This window comes from Procambarus clarkii, chromosome 41 (assembly GCF_040958095.1).
Source record: "Procambarus clarkii isolate CNS0578487 chromosome 41, FALCON_Pclarkii_2.0, whole genome shotgun sequence".
Lineage (NCBI taxonomy): Eukaryota > Metazoa > Arthropoda > Malacostraca > Decapoda > Cambaridae > Procambarus > Procambarus clarkii.
In genome coordinates this window covers 19,078,669-19,101,270 of record NC_091190.1, presented here as the reverse complement: position 1 = coordinate 19,101,270, position 22,602 = coordinate 19,078,669, and the positions used below count along the sequence as shown (strand labels likewise).

The window sequence follows — 22,602 nt, the reverse complement described above, 5'->3', positions numbered from 1 at the left end:
ACTTGCACACTAGTTTCTCTATCAGTTATCTCACCTTGTCAGAGTAAAAGAGACAAATATATGTGTATGTATGTGTGTATATATATATATATGTATGTATATATATGTATATGTACGCATACGTCTGTGTGTGTATATGTATGTGTATAAAGTATATGTGGAAGCTGGTCAGAATTCAATTTCACCTTTGTAAATGCACGTTAATGACACTATGTAAAAGACACATCGAACACTTTATGTAGGGCATACGTAAATCTGTGTATTTATGTATTTAAGTATGTAGCTTAGCCTAGCATTTTAAAAACACTACAATCACCTTATGTGGTTGATTGTTCAATAAATCCCTGAACTATATGTTTAACAAATCTCTAACCCTATCAATGGAGTTAGTTTAGTTCTTATATTATGCACCCTATACCCATCTTGTGGGCGGTAGTGGAAAGGGTTAGAGTCCATGGCGGACTGAAGAAAATGTATATATGCTGGTTAGCATTGTTAATGTGTGGCCACGTCTGTGGTAGAAAATAATACAAAAAATCAAATAAAGGTATTATTGAAACTTTATAGGAAAACATTAAATCCTAAATATATCTTTAATATTATACTTGAAATATTGTATACTTTGCTCTCTCCATCGTACTTCTGCACCTGCTGGCAAGTCGTTCGGTGCAGTGTGCAGGTGATGTTCATTACTGGGTGAACTGGCAGGTGGTGCTCACCTGCCAGCTCACCCAACGAAAATTTGGTTTTTAATACACTTACACATTTATTGGGTCTTTCCTTCACCTTCATTCAAGCACTAGGGTATTACAGTAAGTGTTTTAATTATAATATTTATTAACGTTATTATTTTTAATTTTTATTATTATTAGTATTATTATTAACAGGAGAGGAGTGTGTGTGTGTGGGGGGGGGGGTATAATGGTACACATGTCCACATCCCAATGCCCGGCCTTCCAGGACTGGGGGTGCGGGGGTGTACAATAAACTATACCCACATCCGGCGGCAGCTTGTCGAAGGCGGAAGTGTAGCCTAGACAATTTGTCATGATAATTAGTGATGACTCTTATTTTGATTATGGGTCCGTAATCCAGTTAAGCTTTTATTCTTAATTTATATTACAATGCTGGTAAAATACACTTCTTGATGATGAGTATGGAGTACAAATGAACTCATTGTGTACCCAAGTTCAAGTTCAAGTATGTTTATTGAGATAAGCAATAAATACATCTCAAAGGGATAGAGTAGCTTAGGCTATTTCAACCCCCCTCTAATTCAAGTCCCTCAAGGGGCGCACAAATACTGTGACTACAAATAGACAAATAACATTACAAGAATCCAAACAAGAATTGTGTACCCTATACTCACAGGATGAATATAGGGTACACAATAAACTACCACTCACATCATGGGTATGGGTTGCACAAGAAACTATCGCGCAGAGGATGAATATGGAGAGCAAAGTAAACAAAGATTCACACGATGAGAAAGGGTTGCGCAATGTCCTATGACTCACAGAATGAGTATTAGCTGCACAATAAACTACTGTACAGGTCACAGGATAAGTATGGGTTGCACAATAAATTACAGGTCACAGGATGGGTATGGGCTGCACAAACTACCGGTAACAGGATGAGTATGGGATGCACAATAAATTACGGGTCACAGGATGAGTATGGGTTGCACAAACTACTGGTAACAAGATGAGTATGGGGTGCACAATAAATTACCGCACAGAGGATGAGTATAGGGTGCACAAACTGGTTGGGTAAATGGAAATGGTTGGGTACATTTTCTTTCACCTAATGCGACTATTCATGTGTCCAGACACCGGCGATTGTGTGGTATTGGCTATTTATTTAACCATAACTTTGCATTCATTTAATAATTATATTAAGATATGTTTTCCTTGAAATGTAGTTACATTATCGTCTACATGGCTTTATTCTGACATAAAGACCTATGGCGTTACTTTGCATATATGCAAAGTAATTATAAAATTGATTGGCTTGTGTGGAGGCCTTCACACTCCCTGAGCGAGCCATCAAGTAACTATAAAAAGGCATATATCTTAACTTTCAATTCAGTTATATTTATGCCAAAGTATTAACATGCAGCTTATATTTATGTCTTTATGATGACATAGAAAACTTCGTTTATTACAATATCTAGATTAAATTAACATTGATCTTCGGAAGGTCATAGTTCCCATATCGGTAAGGAGAGCGTAGGCCATGAAGCCTTGTTTAAAGTATGAATATTTTTCCTCTCTAATAAGGTATAATCTCTGTGATGGATTCACAAAAACTATTTTATATCTGCCTTTCTGATAACATATACAAATATAATCTTTATTTGTGAATATTTGTTAATTAAGCAATATATCAGAGGGCGTGTAGGGTTCGGTGTTCAATGAACGAAAAGGACTGGATCACTGTGTACAGGAGGCTGATATGGCAGCAAACACTCTCCCGGCGACCATATATCTTGGATAAGTCGCTCCACACAATTGTCGCTTGGACCGTCGACTTCCTATGGCGTCACCTCTCACATATTTACGTCTAATTTCGTTATGAAATTAGATTATTTCAGAGTAAAAATATGTTTGATCATGTTCTATGTGTAGCACCAACATTATAGTAAGTAAATATACCATATTTCTTCATTACTTACGTAATGCTAGGACGATTTGGGTAGTTTTGGGCTGATTTGGGTAATTCTATGGACCGCTCTCAGGGAGCCGGCTCTTCTATACAATAGTTACCACTCAGTCCCCAAGGTGAAAGAGTGTCCGGGCATATGACTTGTTACGTGTACTTATTTGCGATTCGTTTGGGCTGTCACGTGTGGTGATTAGTGTTGGGTAAGGCTAGGCCAGGTCAAACTAGGCTAGGTAAGGCTAGGCCAGGTCAGGTCTGGTCAGGTCTGGCTAGGCAGGGTGAGAGAAGTAAAGCGGCAGGTACTTACGTTTTCGAGAAAGTAGCGGCGGTAGTATATTGTTGATTTAGATTCGACGACATCCTGAAGCTAGTAGGTGGCGGCCTCATCGCTCTCGAACTTCTTGTTGTTGTAGGGGATACGAGGCACACCCAATATCCCCCTTACATTGATCACATCGCACACTAATATTTTTACTATTTCGGACACCAGATTTGTCTGTTTCGTATATGTATAATTGTTCAATATTAAAACCACAATAGAATGCTCTAAGTACTTTCGTATATTAATACATCTTCAGAAGGAATAGTTCGCTCTGAAGATGTATTAATATAAGAAAGTACTAAAGGAAATTCCTGTTTCAATTCTTCCTCCGTGGTCTGACACTCTTATTATATATTGTATATACTGAATTATATATACTATGCTTATATAATATATACTGAAATATTGTTACATTCAACGTATGAAACAAAGTATATATCTGTATTTTTAATAAAATATAAAACATTAATATTTATCAACGTATCTCTGTGAATTACATAATTTATCAGTATTGTACAGCCTGTGATCTCCACCTGGCTGGCCACTGATACCTAAGTAGCTTTCATGTGTCCGGACACCGGCGATAGGATTGTATTATTTAACTTTAAAGAGAGAGATATTTCTTGAAATGTTGTCACATTAACGTCTACATCTTCCTTCCTTCTGACATATAGATTTTAAGGTTAATTAGCATATATGGAAATAAATTACACAATTTATAGGCTGGTGTGAAGGGCTTCACACTCTTAGAGCAAGCCATCAAGAAACTGTACAGTATCAAATGCATATATCTTCGCTTTCACTTCAGTTATATTTATGACAAGTATTTAAAGTGTAGCTTATATTTCTGCCTTTCTGTTGACATAGAAAACTTTCGTTTATTACATTATCCAGATAAAAATACCATTGATCTTCAAAAGGTTGTAGTTGTAACTTCCATTATAAACAACATTATTATTGCAAACAGTAGGAGTTTCAGTCTCATTTGTATGGATACCTTCTCATATAGGTGTTGTCCAGCATGATGACACAAACAAGGCAGCTAAAACTGAATGTGATAAGCCTGAAGTTGAGTGGGATATGGGCATTCCAATCTCTTCTGTCAAAGCCGCAATATTTTAGGAAATTAGGGAAGACAGAAGAGCAGTCACTGACACACAAAAGCCAGAAAGCAAGAGTATAAAGAGCTATGACATGTTTATGTGCCTCTGTAACCTTTTCCACTACCGCCCACAAGATGATATATGGGGTGCATAATTAATGAACTAAACTAAGTAAACATGTTTAGAATCGAGAATTATATGAACGGACAGCATAAAACTTCCACTAGTGTCACAATGACAGTGTGACATTGTAATTGCCAGAATTAGGCTAGGATATCGATATGTATCGCAGGTGGCTGCAGGTAATGAATAGTCCCCAATGGTGAATATTCCAATTGTAAACTATGTGAACAAGAGCTGGGACATACTCGCCAACACTATATCTGTGATTGCCCTGTTATAAGTGACTTCAGACCAAATGGTATAAGGTACTGTAACTGTTCTATTGTTACGTAAAGTATGGTGACAAATAAACACAGACACTAAGATACTATATATATATTTGGTCGAATATACAGAAGTACACAGGTGATACTTTGGTGTGAGTTGAGCGCACTGAGCGTCGGTACAGTATCTCGCAAGTGTCTGCTCTAGACCACACTTGAAAGTAGACTAGTTAATGTTTGATTGATTGATTGATGAAGATTAAGCCATCCAAGAGGTGGCACGGGCATGAATAGCCCGTAAGTGGTGACCCTTTTGAGCCATTACCAGTATCAAGAGCTGATACTGGAGATCTGTGGAGGCACGACTGCACCCTGCGTGACGGGAGATATCTCCCGGACCAAGTGGTGACCAGATGGTGAGTTAATGTTTGCTATTCTGCTGCTTATATGCTCGGGCAACACCTCACCGTGTTGCCCGGGCAACGCCTCACCTCATTCATCTCCAAAGGTTGACAGGAATATTAACAATGCATTTGGAGCAAGTATATTATTGGGATAATCTACTCGCTACAGAACTCCCCCTCCCAGGGGATGAAAGGAAAAATACTTGATCAAGGAACTTAGCTGGTCGGTGAATTGTACGCCCTGCTCGCGTTACATAACCATCAAAGTTAACTTCCTCCTCTTCGCTGATGTCATCTAACTGGGGTCGTAGCTGTGCGAGGTCGCACAGGATCGTCCGTCGTCGTAGGATCAGGTTGTGGTGCGGCTGGTAACTGGGGTTGTAGGGTGGGAGGTCGTACAGGATCGTCCGTTGTCGTAGGTGGCGGTGCTGCTGGTAACTGTGGTCGAAAAGTGAACTGCGTAGTCAGCGGATGTGTCTCTGGATTTAGCAGTGTCGCAGACGTTGAGACGAAGCCTGGAGCAGAGCAGAGAGCTGAGTGAGGCCGGAGTCGTGGAGCTCTATGTGGGAGAGCGTGGCGGCTCGATTGAGAATTGTGAGTGTCTGAACTCGGGGAGCGAGAGCGTGGCGGCTCGATGCGGTCGTAGTCTGCTGTCTGCTGTGTCCAAGCTGTAGCGTCTTGGGTTGATTAGGACTGTACACGCCGAGTACTACATTGTTGACTGTGGAAATTGTAGTCTGGTACCAAAAGATGTAGGCAGTGTGTGGACAAGCTCGGTGTAGCAGGAGAGAAGAATGTGCATAATTGTTGCGTCCTTGGGTCGCTGGTGGAGCATTTAGATCCGGGGCGGATGGGCTCGGGCACCAGGACATTAGGAGGTAATGTAGGCACGTAGTTAGGACAACGAGGTAATCACATCTAGAGCTGAATTGTCCTGAAGGCGACGAAGTGTCGGAAACGCAAGCTGTAAGTCCTGTACTGCGCAAAGGGCTTGAGTCGGCCGAGTATCAAAATGCAGTGAACGTGTAGACGAATCTGATGACAGAGCAGCTGTCGTGGGCGTAGGACAAGCAGTGCCCTGGCAGCGACGGAGAGTCGGCAGGACAAGCTGTAGATCCAACATGATGTAATCATTGATGAGGCTGTCAGATGAGTGAGTAACGATCGTGGAGCAGCAAGCCGTAGTAGATGAAAATGCAGAGATGGACGCGATGAAAATCATAGCTGTGGCGAGGGTGTTGGCAGTGTTCCATCACAGCAAACAGTAGCAGTAGAGGTCCAGTGAGAGTCCATGTTGTAGTCCATCGTGGCTGGGTATCGTTGAAATTCTCTGGGGTCACCAATGTAACTGTTCTATTGTTACGTAAAGTATGGTGACAAATAAACACAGACACTAAGACCCTATATATATATTTGGTCGAATATACAGAAGTACACAGGTGATACTTTGGTGTGAGTTGAGCGCACTGAGCGTCGGTACAGTATCTCGCAAGTGTCTGCTCTAGACCACACTTGAAAGTAGACTAGTTAATGTTTGCTATTCTGCTGCTTATATGCTCGGGCAACACCTCACCGTGTTGCCCGGGCAACGCCTCACCTCATTCATCTCCAAAGGTTGACAGGAATATTAACAATGCATTTGGAGCGAGTATATTATTGGGATAATCTACTCGCTACAGTACTTTGAACTCTGTAATTACTTCATACACTTAGGAATATTGGAAGATATTCTTATGCTGTACCCGGATTTTGCTAACGGAGGCTAATAGATCAGCCTTATATTTTATGTTCTCACCTGATTGTTACCTTGAGGTAGGCCCGTAAGTGGTAGTCCTCTTGAACCATTAACAGTATCAATAGATGATACTGGAGATCTGTGGAGGTGCGACTGGACCCTGCGTGACGGGAGATGTATCCCTTGTTTCTTGTGATTGATTGATGAGGATTAAGCCACCCAAAAGGTAGCACGGGCATGAATAGCCCGTAAGTGGTGTTCTTGTTAGTCACAGTTGATTTTTTTTATTGAGGCTGGTATTTTATCCCCTGATTCCATGTATAACTAACCATCCTGTGAGATGGGAATATTTAATGAACTTATAGCTAGTTTTTGATATACACTGTGTAATCTTTCATATAGAATAGGGTAGCAGCACATTACTGTGTATACCTAAGCTTGTTAATAATAACAAAAAAAAAAGTTAGTTTCTATCGATAGGGAGAGCGATGGTTCAAAAATCCTTCTTTAAAATATGAATATCTTTCCTATCTCACTAAGATCTAATCTCTGTGATTAAAATGCAAAATTGACTTTGTCACTGCCTTTTTGATAACGTATACAATCATAAGCTTATTTGTGAATCTCTATTAAACAGTAAATCAGAGAGCGTGTAAGGTTCCGTGTTCCATGTCCGAAGAAACAGGGAGATTTTACATAAATACAGTACATGATAGTTTGTACTATCAATGTCAATGTACCCACGATGTCAAGTCCAACTTACGAGGATTCACTATTTATGTGGGTTTCTAGGAAAGCGTCCCTTGCCCGTTTAGCAGGATCTATGTATTCTGAAAAGTATTCGGACTCTGGGGATGATTCTATTCTCAAAGGAATGGTGCCTAAAAACTTGGACTGGACGGGAGAGCGACGGCCTCACTTCATGCAGATAGGCGTCTAAGTGGTTAGGCACCATTCATTTTCTCCATCCTATCCTAAAGCCTCATCCTCATATCCCTCCTAAGTACTATATACAGTAGTCGTAATGGCTTAGTGATTTCTTCTGATAATTACTTTGCCGATTTTTTTTATATATTATCAGAGACCTGAAAGTTAGAAACCTATCGAAAGTAAATAAGTTATTTAACGGTGTCTGCGCTTGTATGAACTGTGGGACCTACTCGAAGTTGATCTTGGTATTCTTAATTGTGAATGGAGGCAACGTTTAAGATGCCAGTCCATCCTCGCAAACTCAGTAAATTCTTTTCTCAGGCACTGGCCACTCCATCTTTTCCAGAAATACCAACAAATTGTTAGGAAATACAACTTTAGAAGATTGATACATATAAGAAGTCGACAGGATAGAATTAAAAAAAAAATAGTTGGCAGAAAAGGCATGGAAGATATTGAAAATTTCGAAGGAATCACTGTCGCCATGAGATTGCTTAATGCAGGCGATGAGTCACAATAACGTGGCTGAAGTATGTTGACCAGACCACACACTAGAAATTGAAGGGACGACGACGTTTCGGTCCGTCCTGGACCATTCTCAAGTCGATTGTGATTTTATTAAGATTTTATTTTAATAAAAATCATTTATTTTATTAAGATTTTATATTTTAAAAATGAGATTTTATTAAGGCCTGTCGGCCGTCTATCACTCCATCATAGGAGGACGTAATGTATGGGGGGTTTGATAGGGCTGGTAAGAGCCCGACTTTGGTTAGAAGACACATAAAATGCTTTTTTTCTCTCTCCCCTTTTTCCTCCTCTGTCACAATCGACTTGAGAATGGTCCAGGACGGACCGAAACGTCGTCGTCCCTTCAATTTCTAGTGTGTGGTCTGGTCAACATTGCTTAATGATAGGCGTGCCAAGTTCCCCTGAAGTCAGATCTATGTTGCGTGAGCTGCGTGTTTGGAGTGTGTTTTGATCCGGGGTATTCCTAGAATCTGTTGCTGCAGAATTTATAACCTAACCAAACTCGAGCCTTTTAATTCACTTGAACCATCGGAGCCTCGATCCCTTGTTTGATATTCAGCTAATTGGCTATCCGTTTTCTACATTATCCATGATTACGTTTATTGTAATAATATCTAGTGTTTATGTATTCAAGAGCATTTCAATTGTCTATTTCGTTTCCAAAACACCTGTAATTTGTGAAAACACATTAAGGATATTATGTTGAGGCCCGTCTCCGTCCCTTTTACCTGTAGTTGGTAAGACACTCGCCTGGCGTTTCGCGAGCTTTGTCTTGGGTTCGTATCCTGGCCGGGGAGGATTTACTGGGCGTCAATCCTTAAATGTAGCCTCCGTTTACCCAACAGTAAAATGGGTACCTGGTTGTTAAACGATATGGCGGGTCGTATTCCGGGGAACATTCGATTAAGGACTTGCCCGAAACGCTATGCGTGTTAATGGCTTTACAAGAAGGTAAAAACATCAATGTTATGCACTCTCATAAGCCCATTGTACCTTCACGTATATATATAAATAAATAAATATTGTTAACAATATTCCCTATTCTCGTTCGCGAATAGCAAACTCTTAATCTGTTTTTCCAGTCTCTGGCACAAAAAAAAAGTTATGTACCTACCTCACCTGGAAATCGCCTACAACCAAAATTTACTTACATTTACCGGCGGTTCTTCCATTATCTTAACTTTCGGGTGAACTGCACCCTACAGCACTCATTCTCCAAAGCGGCGAATGAATTGGAGGTCTGCGTGAAAGATGTAGAGGGGCCTTGCTAGAGTCGTACATTCAGACGATGAGTCACAATAACGTGGCTGAAGATATGATGACGAAACCAACATCAGAAAGTGAAAAAAACGACGTTTCAGGCCGTCGGTGCATATAATAAATGAACTAAACTAACGGTCCGTCGTGGACCATTGTACACCCACACGGCTTGACGTTTCAGTCCAGGACGGACCGAAACGTCGTCGTTTTCTTCACTTTCTGATGTGTGTTTGGTCATATCTTCCTACGTCCCTTGACCCTCGTGATACTACAAGATACGGAATTCCTTAGGCTGTTTTTTCTTAGCTTCTTCTTGAGGGTTAACACGTTGTTTCATCTGCCTAAGTTCATCGTGCAGTGTGTCCTTCTCTGTCCTCAGAGCCCCCCACATTTTTTATAAATTCCTCATAATACTTTCTATTATTGGTAGCTTCGAGAGTACAAAACACAACCGTGAAACATCGGCTCCAACAAGAACATCCTTTCAATACAGAGTGGCCTTCGTTTGTCTAGATTAAGTGGTTTACAGTGTCGATTTATTTGGTACTCTTCAAGCTTTACTAATTTGTTTAACTTTTTCTCATTCATATTTATGATTAAGCTCTTCGCGGAAACAATCAGACAGGTGATTGTGCATGAAATTAGGGGCATTGTTGTTAATAAAAGGCGAGCATTATCAGAGTTAAGTTTAGACAGGAAAGATTTGAGTTGAGTGCCTCAAAGGGTCATTCTTCAGATCTGTACATAAAATATATGACTGAAGTGAATTTATCTACACAGAATTAAAATAAATTATTGTGTAAACAAAAACATTGTTCTATTTAGAAAAATGGAGCACTTCTTTGAATATAAAATAAATGGACACATATTATTTCACATTGGTAAACAGATTAGTGGAGAATGGTAAGTAACAATATATATCAGCGAAAAGTAGGTGAGCCTACCTTGAGATGATTCTGGGGCTCATCGACCCCGCGGCCCAGTTGTCGACCAGGCCTCCTCGTTGCTGGACTGGTCAACCAGGCTGTTGGACGCGGCTGCTCGCAGCCTGACGTATGAGCCACAGCCTGGTTGATGGTATCCTTTGGAGATGTTTGTCAAGTTCTCTCTTGAACACTGTGAGGGGTCGGCCAATTATGCCCCTTATGTGTAGCGAAAGCGTGTTGAACAGTCTCGGGCCTCTGATGTTGATAGAGTTCTCTCTCAGAGTACCTGTTGCACCTTTGCTCTTCAACGGGGCTATTCTGCACATCCTGCCATGCCTTCTGGTCTCATGTGCTGTTATTTCTGTGTGCAGGTTTGGGAACAGCTAGCCCCTCTACTATTTTCCATGTGTAAATTGTTATGTATATCTCCCCCACACAGTAACTGTTTCAAATGAATTAAGTTAAAATAATGATTGCCTAATAATAGTTTTATATATTGTCTGCCAACTCTTGACAGATTGAACGGATATGTGGGCTGGGAAAGGTAAGGTATCTGAGACTGATAATATTAGTGTAATAGGTGACTTCAATTCTAGTAGAATAAACTGACCCAAAGAAGAGGCAGAGGATTTTCTAGAAATGATCGACTAATGCTTTCTTAAGCAACATATAAGGGAGCAAACACGGGAAACAATACATTAGACAGTTCTGGCCAACGGTAACATGTTAACAGCAACAGTGATCATCATGAAATTAGATTTAACTTAGCATGGAAATTTTGTATCGGGAAAAACTTGTAAGAAAATTGCTAGTAATTGAGAAATACGGATTTGGCGCCTAGTCAACCCTTCCCAGCCGGGATACAAACCCAGGGCAAATCACTTGCTAAACGCTTGGCGAATGTCTTACCACTGCACCACCATTAAACTGATTTTGTGGTTTTTGTACCAGCTATTTTAATTTCACTGATATAAACTAAAATATATACAGTACACCTGTGGTCATAGGACCTACCCTTTAACATACCTTATCCCCTCTCCACCCTTCTCTCCTCATCTCTCTCTGTCTCTGGAAATGTAATATTGAATTTATGTGCATACGGGGTGAGAATAGCTTGAGCTACCTCATCCCTTTGTATGTATTTTACCTCAATAAACTTATTTCAATTTCAATTCATGTGCATCGTTTTAGAGTGCGGAACTCTTGGGACCCGCCCAGCCACCTTTCACTAATTATGTGGAGGGGGGGGGGGAGGTTCAACAAATTGGGCCAGACCACCCTCTTAAAGGACTGACCTCGACCAGCCTTTGACCGTCGCATATCCCAGACCATTTTCCATGCAAAGTTGGGCGAGGCCATATTAAGCGTTTGGCCTACAATCTCATGCAGACAGAAAGAAAGACATTCTCTTAGGTATACTAAGGGTGGGAGTTCCTGGAATAGTCTATCTCTTCCCCCAATTGTCGCCCAACCACTTGGGCTGGATGGTAGGGCGACGGTCTCGCTTAGTGCAGGTCCCCCCCCATCTCATCCCAAACCCTTATCCTGATCCCTTCCAAGTGCTGTATAGGCGTGGTGGCTTGACGCTTTCCCCTGATAGTTCCCTTCCCTTCCATCTTCCCCCATTTCCCCTCCTTTACCCCTCAGCTCTTTTGGGTTAGTATGGGGTGGTTAGACTCTGAGGTAGTAGAATTAACCCCCACTCTACAGTGATTATGGAGTCTGTTCCCAGTCCCCAAGCGGGACTTGCCAGACCTGTGGTACACTCTTGATCTCTTTGGTTTGAATCCCATTCCTTGCCTAACCCTTTTGTATAACCACTTTCAGACAGGTTCACTGGTTCTACAGACAAGCACTTGGATAGTGTTTCTGGGCCTGAGAGACATTTATAGCGCATCCCTGCTTGCCAGGTTCAGAGATTGGTTAGGAATCTCTGTTACCGCTTTTGGGTCCTGTTTCGTTTGAATTTGGCGACTTGGACATTCACCTGATTGATACATATTGTAATTTCTTCTATAGATGGGGATTTGATTCCTAGCTTACCTCGATGACTGGCTAGTTTGGGTTCCCAGACTGTGTTGTTGCAAGTTAGGAATCTGGTAACGTGGCGGAAATCCCAGTTGGTTCCTTTGAAGGTTCGAACATGGCTGGGCCTGGTCTGGGACTCTGTCAGATTCCCTCTTCCGAATGTGGCTCTGCTCTGCATGGATGCTCACCTCTGGCTAGTGTTGGAGAGTCCCAGGTTAACCAGTGGTTCTTTGGCTGTTCCTTGGCTGTTCCTTGGGACAGAGTGGCTGTCCCTTGAGTGGGACAGCCACTCAAGTCCCAGGCTCTTGAGTGGCTGTGCAAGAGCCTGAAATTTGTGTGCATGGTTCATCTCCTTGGCAGGGTTTGCCTCTGGGCTCTTTACTGGTTTCTTCAATTTTGTCCCTTTTGCCAACACAGAGACCATCGGGTACAGGATCCATTGGCCCTTCAATGGTTTGCCAGTTTCCTCTTCAGGCTATTTGGGGATTCGTTACCTGACACCTTCCTCTCCCAGGGCTTGACCTGTTTATGTATGACTCGACTCTTGACTATGTTTATGTATGACTGGGTTGCGGCTTTGTGATCAATGCTCATTAGCTTCTCAGCGTCACTGGGCAGGTCCTCTTTTGTGTATATATATATATATATTATATATATATTATATATAAATATATATATATTTATAAATACAAAAATAAATAAGAGTTCTTACATTCTTGTACAGCCTCTAGCACACATAGCATTTCAGGCAAGTCCTTAATCCTATGTTCCCCGGAATACGACCCGCCAAATCGTTTAACAACCAAGTACCCATTTTACTGTTGGGTAAACAGAGGCTACAGTTAAGAATTGACGCCCAGTAAATCCTCTCCGGTCAGGATACGAACCCAGCGCTAAAGAAATGAGAGGCGAGTGTCTTACCACTACACGACAGGGACTGCTCTTCATTGGACACACTGCACAGTACATGAGTTTGCAGCAGTTTGACATGCACTGTGGCTTGTTCATCTTAAAGCAGGATCCAATCAGCTTGCTCTCTGGTAGTTCGTAATATGAATTTCAGGAGGTTGCTTTAGTCTATTTCTTTGTGGACTTGGACTTTTCCCACTTTACCATAAATCTTAGTGTCATCTGCAAATTTGGTTATGTGGTTTGTAATATTTCCATTAATGTCATTGATGTACATGACAAAATGGGCTAGCTCCATAATGGACCCCTTGCAATACCCCACTCACCACATTTCTCCCGTTACATGCATTTCCGTTTGGCATAATCCTTTTTCTTTGTTTTAACCATTGGTAGAATACTAGAATTAATACAACATTTATTCCACATGCCTGCTAGTTTTTCATATGGTACCTTATCAAAAGTTTTAGCAAAGTCCATGTGTACTACGTCTACAGGAAATCTTTAAATAGTTTTTTACCATTTTAAAAAATGCAAGCAGGTTTGTAAGGCAGGATTTGTTTTCAACAAACCCATGTTGTGTTGATTTTACAAGATTGTTTAATGTGAGATTGCAAATGATTCTCTCCCTTAGGATTTTCCCCACGAGCTTGAAGATTTGCGAGGTCAGACTGATCAGACGGTAGTTTTCTGCCAAGCTCTGTCTCCCTTTTTTGAAAATAAGGGTGATATTTGCATATTTCCAATCTATTCCTTTTGTTCAGAGATTTTCTGAATGGCCTAACTATTGGGTGGCTTGTTTTCAGAGTTGTTTAGACTTGCCTTGCTTTTGTCCATTTTGTTTTGCTCAACCTTTTTGGTAGAAATGTAGAGTGAAACTGCACCTCTGTGAGGGAAAGAAGGGGGGGAAGGGAAGGGAAGAGAACTATCAGCAGAAACTGCCTAGCCATTACGACTATATAGCCCTTGGAAGGAATCAGGATAAGTATTTGGGATAGAACAGAGGGTAGAGGAATGGTGCCCAACCACATGGCTGGTCGGGGATTGAATGCTGACCTGCATGAAGTGAGACAGTCCAGCCCAAATGGTTGAGGGAGGTTGAGGCGGCCAGGTTTTATCCTCTATTCCCCTGTTAGGCCTTTAATGAATTCCAAGGGTCTGGTATGACTTGAATTCGGTGGAATTAACTAGGTGGGTAGCAACAAGGAGCCGAGTTTCCAATAGAAAGAGGCATTTCATTACATTTAGTGCTGGTTTTTTGAAGTGAGGTCTCCAAGCATATGTACAATAGTCCAGATAGGGGTGCACAGGAAACTTGTATAGTTGAATTACTTTGCTCTTTTCCTTGACATCAAAGGTTCTTAAGATTGTTTTTCCTCGTCGGGCCCAATAGCTCTTCAGCCATTCCTTTTTTCTTGCGTTCCAATTCAGAAAATCTATAGAGCAAGGAAGAGTTCCCCTATATTGGTAATATGCAAATATCACCCTATCTTTACAATAAGCAGAAAACTATCAACCAAGCAGCCTAACCTCGCATATCCACAAGCTCATAGAGAGAATCCTGAAGGAGAAAATCATTCACCATTTCTTGGTGCATGTTGTAAAATTAACACATGGTTTTGTAACAAATAAAACCTGCTTAATTAACCTACTCATTTTTTTGGAAATGATAAGCAGCTATCCAGAAAAAGGACTTCCGGTAGATGTAGGATACATAGATTTCTCTAAAGTTTTGGTAAGGTACTACTGTATATTAAAGATTGGCATATAAATTGCATGCATGGAATAAACTTGCTCTCTGGATAAAACAAAGCAAATAAAGGGGGTTGTCCTAAATGGAAATGAGTCTGGAAAAATGTTGCAAGTGGATTAGTGAAGTTCCATCTTGGGGCTATCTCTGTTTTATAATAACTAATTATGGGGCACCTTGTAGACTGTACATCAATTTCTATGAAATCAGATGAATTGTTTAAAATTTCTCTTTATTGATTTTTATCATGCCTAATGTGTGTTGTAAATGTAAAAATCTCTTCAATTATTTAATCTCAAATTTTTTCAGAACCCTAACCATACTAATGAATACACAAGAGTGCCAAGTGAGCAGCATGGTTGCCGAATTTGTGGATCAAGTCAATAATAAAGGTTTATTGTATAAAATCTTTTTAAGTGGTGAGGCAAATTTCCACAAGTGTGATAAAAGTCTTCACATCACTCTTAAGATTTTATCCAATAAACCTTCGTTATTGACTTGATCCACAAATTCGGCAACCATGGTGCTCAATTTGCTTTCTTGTGTATTCATTATTATGGTTAGGGTTATGAAAAAATTTGAGATTAAATAATTTAAGAGATTTTTACATTTACAACACACATTAGGCATGATAAAAATCAATAAAGAGAAATTTTAAACAATTCATCTGATTTCACAGAAATTGATGTACAGTATACACGGTGCCCCAGAATTAGCTATCTAAATTTGGCTTCCTGTTGAGGCCACAAGAGATGGTGGCTCTCAAGTAAATATACTATGTACAGTAACTAGTAGGTCAACGATAAAACTATTATGAAGTGCATTTTTATTTGCTTTTTTCTGCTTGGACATTTTAAATCCTACAGTACTCTCCAAAAGTATGTGCCGCCCTGCACGAGGCAGCACGTACTTATGGGAAAAAAAAAGAATGATAATCTTTTGTATGAAATATGAGACCGAAGTATGCACCGGTACATGATGCCATGGTGTCCTTTAGCTCCCTGGAGGCTTAGTTGCCCCAGGCGAGTGGTTGTGTTGTTCATCTTGCTCTGGCGCCTTGTAGTGTTTTATTGCAGTTAACAGTAGTGTTGGTGGAATTATATTGTTTTTATGGCACCTACCACGGAACTAAGCAAAGACACCATTGCTCAGATCATTGCTTTAGAGGAAGCAGGCCACCAAAGAAAGTGAATTGTTGGGTGTAGCCTAGTCAATATGAGGAAGTATTGTGTGTTTTTGAGGAGGAAACAGTGGTGACAGGCCATCGCAGAAACATGGGACTGGTCATCCCAGGAAGACGTCTTCAAGGTCTGTGAACATTATAAATTGTTCATTGGCGAGTACCCCTTCATGTTTCCTGGAAGACGTCCTGTTTTCCTGGGACGACCAGACTGATGTTTCTGTGATGGCCTGTCACCACTGTTTCCTCCTCAGAAACACACAATACTTCCTAATATTGACTTGGCTACACCCAACAATTCGCTTCCTTACTTTGGTGGCCTGCTTCCTCTAAACCAATGATCTGTGCAATGGTGTCTTTGCTTAGTTCCGTGGTAGGTGCCATAAAAACAACATAATTCCACCAACACTACTGTTAACTACAATAAAACACTATAAGGCGCCAGAGCAAGATGAACAACACAACCACTCACCTGGGGCAACTAAGCCTCCAGGGAATTAAAGGACACCATGACATCACGTACCGGTGCATACTTCGGTCTCATATTTTATACAAAAGATTATCATTCTTTTTTCCCCGTAAGTACATGCTGCCTTGCACAGGGCAGCACATACTTTTGGAGAGTACTGTACATATATAACATATATTTAAGAGCATAACTGTCAATATAATAATAATAATCTGTATGTACATATCAGATCAGATATATAATATACATTTAGGTATATAATAAAGCATTCTCTGAGCTTTAAGTTAAGGGAGATAAAATATTCTTAGTCAAAATCTGGAAATGTCTTGTAATGCCTTAAAACTCTCACTCATTAATCTATTACTATAGTATCAAATCTCTTACTACGAGTGTTTCTACCTTTGAACACATGTTTAACTACGGTCACTTCATCACAGATTTTTTCTAGCCTTCGTTTCCTTGATCGAGTTTGTGGTCCAGGAAATTCATCAACTAAAGTACAGAGAGAGGACTTGAGAGGATTCTCAGCACCTTTGGTTTCTGAGACACCCGTCTGCATCCCACTAACATCACACCGTTCTTGAAATGCAAGGCACTCTTCCTGCTTCTTGCAGGACACTGTGGAACTGTTTGGTGAATTCATCTCTGAGGTGTCAGATTTAGACAATGTTTCAGTATATCTGTCACCTCTAGAGAAGTCAAAAGAACCTAGAGAACTGCCTTTTGAACTGCCTTTGGAGCGTGGACTTGGTAATGTAAGAACTAGGCTTGGTGTGGCAGGGAAGGACATTTCAGAAGGGGATTCTATACTTGAAAGGTATGCCTTGACTCTTGCTTCTCCGAAGTCAAATATACTTTCTTCCTTCTTCGGAGTAGCACCTAATGAAGAACTGCATCGATCTGATTTACTTGGCGTTCGAGCAGAAGTAAGGGAAGATGCCGATGAGGTAGAGGAGAGGGATGAGGTAGAAGAATGGCTTCGGGCATCAGTGGAGGACTTCTTGTTTTTCCGACGTTGAGCAAGACGAGCATTACTAACGTCCTAAAAATAACAAAAATAAAGTATTATGAAACCAGAAAAATTTGTAATGTTATTGATAAGTGTTTTAAGTGGCTGTAAATATTTACTGAACAGAAATTGATTAAGCAAATTTAATTTTAATGCATAGTGTAAATTCTCACTCCAGTACACTATACAAAAGTAATGGAGAGAGCAAATTAAAGTAAATAAGCTTTAATATGATTGTAAATTAAATAATGAACATTTGAATGCATTCTTCACTGACCAGTAATCGAAATCCTTCTCTAGTAGCCATATGGAATGCATGAAAAGCTTGCTTGACCCCAGCTTCAGCAGAGACTGGGCCATTTAGGGTAGGTCGGGCACTAAGAATTGTAGGGGTCATGAGGGGAGTGGCTGAGAACACCGATGGTGGCCCACCCTGAAGCCACTCATCTTGGAGCAATTCAGTGATAGTTAGACGTCTTGAGGCATCTACCGTTAAAAGTCCTGAAACAAAAGTTAAATAAAATATTACTAGAGTATCCTGTACTTTTGGTACATGGTACTTAATGTGTGCTACATGTAAATGTATTAGCTTTGCTCCACTAGCACAGGTAGCCGAGGAAGAGGTTTGGCAACGAAGAGTCCATGTCAGCATCACAATGTGTCTTTTTTCCTCTCGAATCAGAGGCAACATAATAATCACTACATGCCTTCACTCTCCTGATCACCTCCAAACACAGCATCACATGGTGTACATATTAAATATGCATTTTATGTAACAACTACCACTAATATGTCTCTTCTATACATTTTTTAAATAAAAATTACTATTATTATATCCACTCATACTGCAAAGATGTGAAGACTGTTATTTAAACAATCAGATGTATTATACATATTAACCAATGAAATGTCTCAAAATTATTATTTTATGTCACTGACATAAGCATCACTAATGTAAGCACGGGTATATAAAAAAAATACAGAAGGCAACTTCAAAATGAATACATTTAATTTTCTTTGTAGCAAAATATACAGCATTCTGCATTGACAATTTAAGGAATATTGTTTCACTGTACTTAACAATATAAATTATTAACTATACCTTTGATAAGTTTCTTGGCTTGTGATGAAACAGTGAGCCACTCTGGCCCAGACATGTCAAAACTTCCACCCTTAATCCGGGCAATGATGGATGCCGAGGTGTCGTCTTTACTTCTGGACTGGAAAGGAGCTCTGCCTGACAACATTGTGTACTGAAAAGAAATTTGTTATTAATTCTTTGATATCAGATAAATATATCACAAACTAAAAATATTATGGAGTGTGCATATCCCTTTAGCTCTCCTTGACAACGAACAATCTAAAAGTTTACATAATATCAGTGATGTGGTTCTTCCTTTCTAGCCCTACTCTCATCCATACTCTTAGTTTGTTATTATGTTGCATCAGTGGCCAATGATCCCTCCCACTTACAGTACCTAAATTTTACACAGAAATGTATAAACTGACCCAGTAAAAATGCCTTTCATGACTTTTGCATCTTTCACACTATTTTTACATTATCAATACGGATAATCAGACTGTTAAATTGCTTTTGCTTCCATTCTCCTTTTTGTATACCTGTGTACTTGATAGAAGCAAACCCTTTTCCACACACACACATCTATCCCACAATACTAATTTGGACCCAACATGCCCTCACTCTTTGGCTTCTCTACATTCATTCTCCACCCTAACATTGATATCCCCTAGTGCATTAACTTTCCTGCCACCTTGTTATTTCTCCACAATCATTCAGTTGGTACCAGAACACTATTATCCTCAGGGAGGACCATTGACAAGCTGTGGTGGCCCTCTAGTACAGTGTATTCAATTATGTAAATTCTTTGCTATAACAATCTCTTGGCAGACTTCAGCATATGCAAATATGAATGCCCCTCCCTCTCTCTCTCTCAACTTATCTTATGCTTGTTCCCGTATATTCTTGAATTATCACTCATACCCCATATGTACTCCCTCATTCTCTGATATAAATAAATCTCCATCTTTTCATCCTTCTATTATTTAACCATTTCTGACCTCAAAATTAACCCCTCAAGTCCCTTTCTGTTAAGATGCATCTAACTTGCACTTACCACATCTACAGTATACAGTACTGTATATTTATACAATATACTGTAAATTCTTATCTCATGCTGTCCTCATTTGGTTGCCCACAGTTGGGGACAGGAAGCCTACCAAGTTTATCTTAAGTTCCCAGGCTAATTATTCACCCAATCCAGAATGCAACCCAGAACAGTTTTCTAACTACCCTGTACCTATTTATTTCTAGGTGAACAGAAGCATCAGATGAAAGATGATGTTGCCCAAAATGTTTCTGACTGCACTGACCAATATGCCAAAAGTCTATACAGTTTTAAATATGAATACTAACTTCTTTTATTATTTGGACTGTTGTTTCCAATAATAAATAATGATGTAATTGAAAACAATACATACTGTATTTGTTAGTTTACTAGCTAGGGATATACAAGATGCCAGTTTGATAAGAAGTAAAACACTTCTCCAATTTGTGCACTTACGAGAATAACACCTAAGCTCCACCAGTCGCAGGTCTTGTCATATCCAGCAGCTCCTTGTTGAATCTGTCGCAAGACCTCAGGAGCCGCATAGTCGAGAGTGAAGCATGGAGTTTTCATATTGCCATCTTTATCCTTATCTGGTATCAAGCGAGCAAACCCAAAATCTACTATTTTAATCTCCGAATCTTCCGAGGAATTTTTGAACAGGAGATTCTATAGAAAAAGAATAGATATTTATTAATTTAGCTTGTGGAAATATATAGAATGAAAAGATTATACTGGTATATACATATACAGTATATATACTGTATATCTTGCGGAATAAATGGCAACTTTTTAAGATTAATACTGTACTGTACATGTACTTGTTAAAATGATTTATATTTTATTAAATTTCCAAATTCCTTTTGATTTATCATAACCACACATAATACAAAAGTTGTGCTATACTTTTGAAGTACAGTACAGGATGATAAATACAAAAAAATACAACAATACAAGAACATAAAAGTACAAGTTTATATAATTGTACGATAATTTTATAACAATAATGATTTTTTCTAGTAAAATAAAATTCTTACCTCAGGCTTCAGGTCCCTGTGTACAATGCCTTTTCTATGCATAAAGTGAACAGCAGATACCAAGCTTCGCATAATCACCGATGCTTGTGCCTCTGTAAACCGTTCATGTTTTCTTATCCGCTGAAGTAATTCTCCTCCTCCTAAGAGCTCCATGACTATGTAGGTGTGTGCCTTTAAAATAAAATATAAATTTGCTCAATTTATGAACTTTTGTAATATTGCCAAAGAATATTTCATTAAACACACAGCAATATATATTACAAAATAAATATTTTTCTTAAGTGAATAGGCATGAATTTTTCTTGAAGTAAAGTACATTCTATTTACACAATATATATACTGTACTCGAGTTGGGGTGCATCATGCAATAGAATGCAGAAAACTCAAAATGTATATGTAAACTGAAAAACTGTCAGCAGTCACCTCCCCTCAATAAAGTGTCTTCTATCGGAACAATTGCCACCACCATTACATATACTGAATAACTCCAGCACTTGACCTTAAACCTAAACCATAATATAACATAACTACTACCACCTTGCCATAAGAATCCTAATTCAGCATCTGAATAACACCCCCAATTACTAAGTTCCCTCCAAAAGCAGGAATTTGATTTCAATATGAACAGTACTGTACTGTCAAACAATAATGAATTGTTATCAATTACAGTACTCAGTGAATACATGCCCGAAACGCTGTGCGTATTAGTGGCTTTAAGTATTGTATATACAGTACTAGCTCTATCTATGAATCCAACATTATGTTTGTAACCCATCTTCTATGTATGTACTTTTACCTGAATAAACATTTCGATTTTTGATTTGTTCTTCCATCTGAGTATAACCAACCCTGTCCACCACTTGCTTATATGCCACTAATGTGAGATAATACTGTAACAATAAAGGACATTGTCTTAACTAGTTAACTATCAGACCCCTTCCTAAGACCTCTCTCCTTACAGAGAGAGGTCTGTAAGGAATACACTGTTAATTACCTTATCAACTCAATTATAACTTCTGTACACTGGTATTGACCTTTTCTTGGTATGCCTGGTAAACTAATTCCCCTCTAATTCTTACACTCTTACTTGCTGCTGTTGCCTAATTAATAGTTCCATGCTATGTACTGTGGTCAAATGTTAATTTTGTTCAATTTCAAAACCATGATAGTTTACCTCATCGTAGAAAACTTCATGGAAGGTAACGATGTTGGAATGTCCTTGGCATACGCGGAGGAGGTTAATTTCTTGTTGGCAATCCAACTTCCGAGAAACAATTTTGACAGCAAAATGTCTCCCAGTTGACTTTTGGATGCATTCTCGACATACACTAAAACTGCCTTCTCCTATTATGCCTTCTCGTAGGTCCACTTCATAGTGTTGGAAAAATGCAGAATCCTGAAAAATATTGTTTTCATAAGTATCATAAATACTGTAATAACTAATATTGTACATTGTTCTATATATTCTTATTCTTAGCTGAATTTACCTCAGGTCCACAATCTCTCCAGTGGCCTCAAAGAGGGCGAAGCTGGCAGCTTGTCAAATGTCCCCCTATTGTTCCCAAAGACTTTTTTTTCTCCAGGATGTAATCCCACAACAGTTTCCTAATTCCTGGGTATCTATTTACTGCTAGGTGAACTTAGGCATCGGGGGAAATGAAATGTGCCCAATAATTTATGTTTGCCTGGGAGTCAAACCCAGGATTCCAGATTGTGTGTGGAGAACGAAGAGGTACTATCAGACCCTTAAGCCCCATTTTATAACCTCATGGGTGAATAAGCCTCTTCTTTTTTCTGTCCTACATTGTGGCTTGTTGAGCTTGAAACTGTTACCCTTGT

At 39.6% G+C, this 22,602-nt stretch overlaps 1 protein-coding gene and 1 long non-coding RNA gene across 7 annotated transcripts in view; both read right to left on the bottom strand.

The window, feature by feature from the left end:
* LOC123761093 (uncharacterized) overlaps positions 1–7,313 on the bottom strand; it is a 100,479-nt gene extending 93,166 nt beyond the window's left edge. The window contains exons 1-2 of one of the 2 annotated variants that reach the window (XR_011231129.1): positions 6,672–7,313; positions 2,969–3,157 (exon numbers count right to left, since the gene is read on the bottom strand). This is a non-coding gene — a long non-coding RNA (uncharacterized lncRNA). Of the gene's footprint in view, positions 1–2,968; positions 3,245–6,671 lie in introns of those variants that run through there. The other variant, XR_006773208.2, reaches the window with a different exon arrangement.
* An 8,440-nt stretch (positions 7,314–15,753) lies between these two features.
* LOC123761091 (ribosomal protein S6 kinase alpha-5) overlaps positions 15,754–22,602 on the bottom strand; it is a 118,791-nt gene continuing 111,942 nt past the window's right edge. For all 5 annotated transcript variants that reach the window (XM_045747032.2, XM_045747031.2, XM_045747028.2 and 2 more), the window contains 6 exons: positions 21,938–22,159; positions 20,764–20,934; positions 20,183–20,395; positions 18,703–18,853; positions 17,878–18,101; positions 15,754–17,633 (listed from right to left, as the gene is read on the bottom strand). In XM_045747032.2, the coding sequence (XP_045602988.1) occupies positions 16,944–17,633; positions 17,878–18,101; positions 18,703–18,853; positions 20,183–20,395; positions 20,764–20,934; positions 21,938–22,159 (1,671 nt within the window). In that variant the 3' untranslated portion in view covers positions 15,754–16,943. The remainder of the gene's footprint in view (positions 17,634–17,877; positions 18,102–18,702; positions 18,854–20,182; positions 20,396–20,763; positions 20,935–21,937; positions 22,160–22,602) is intronic.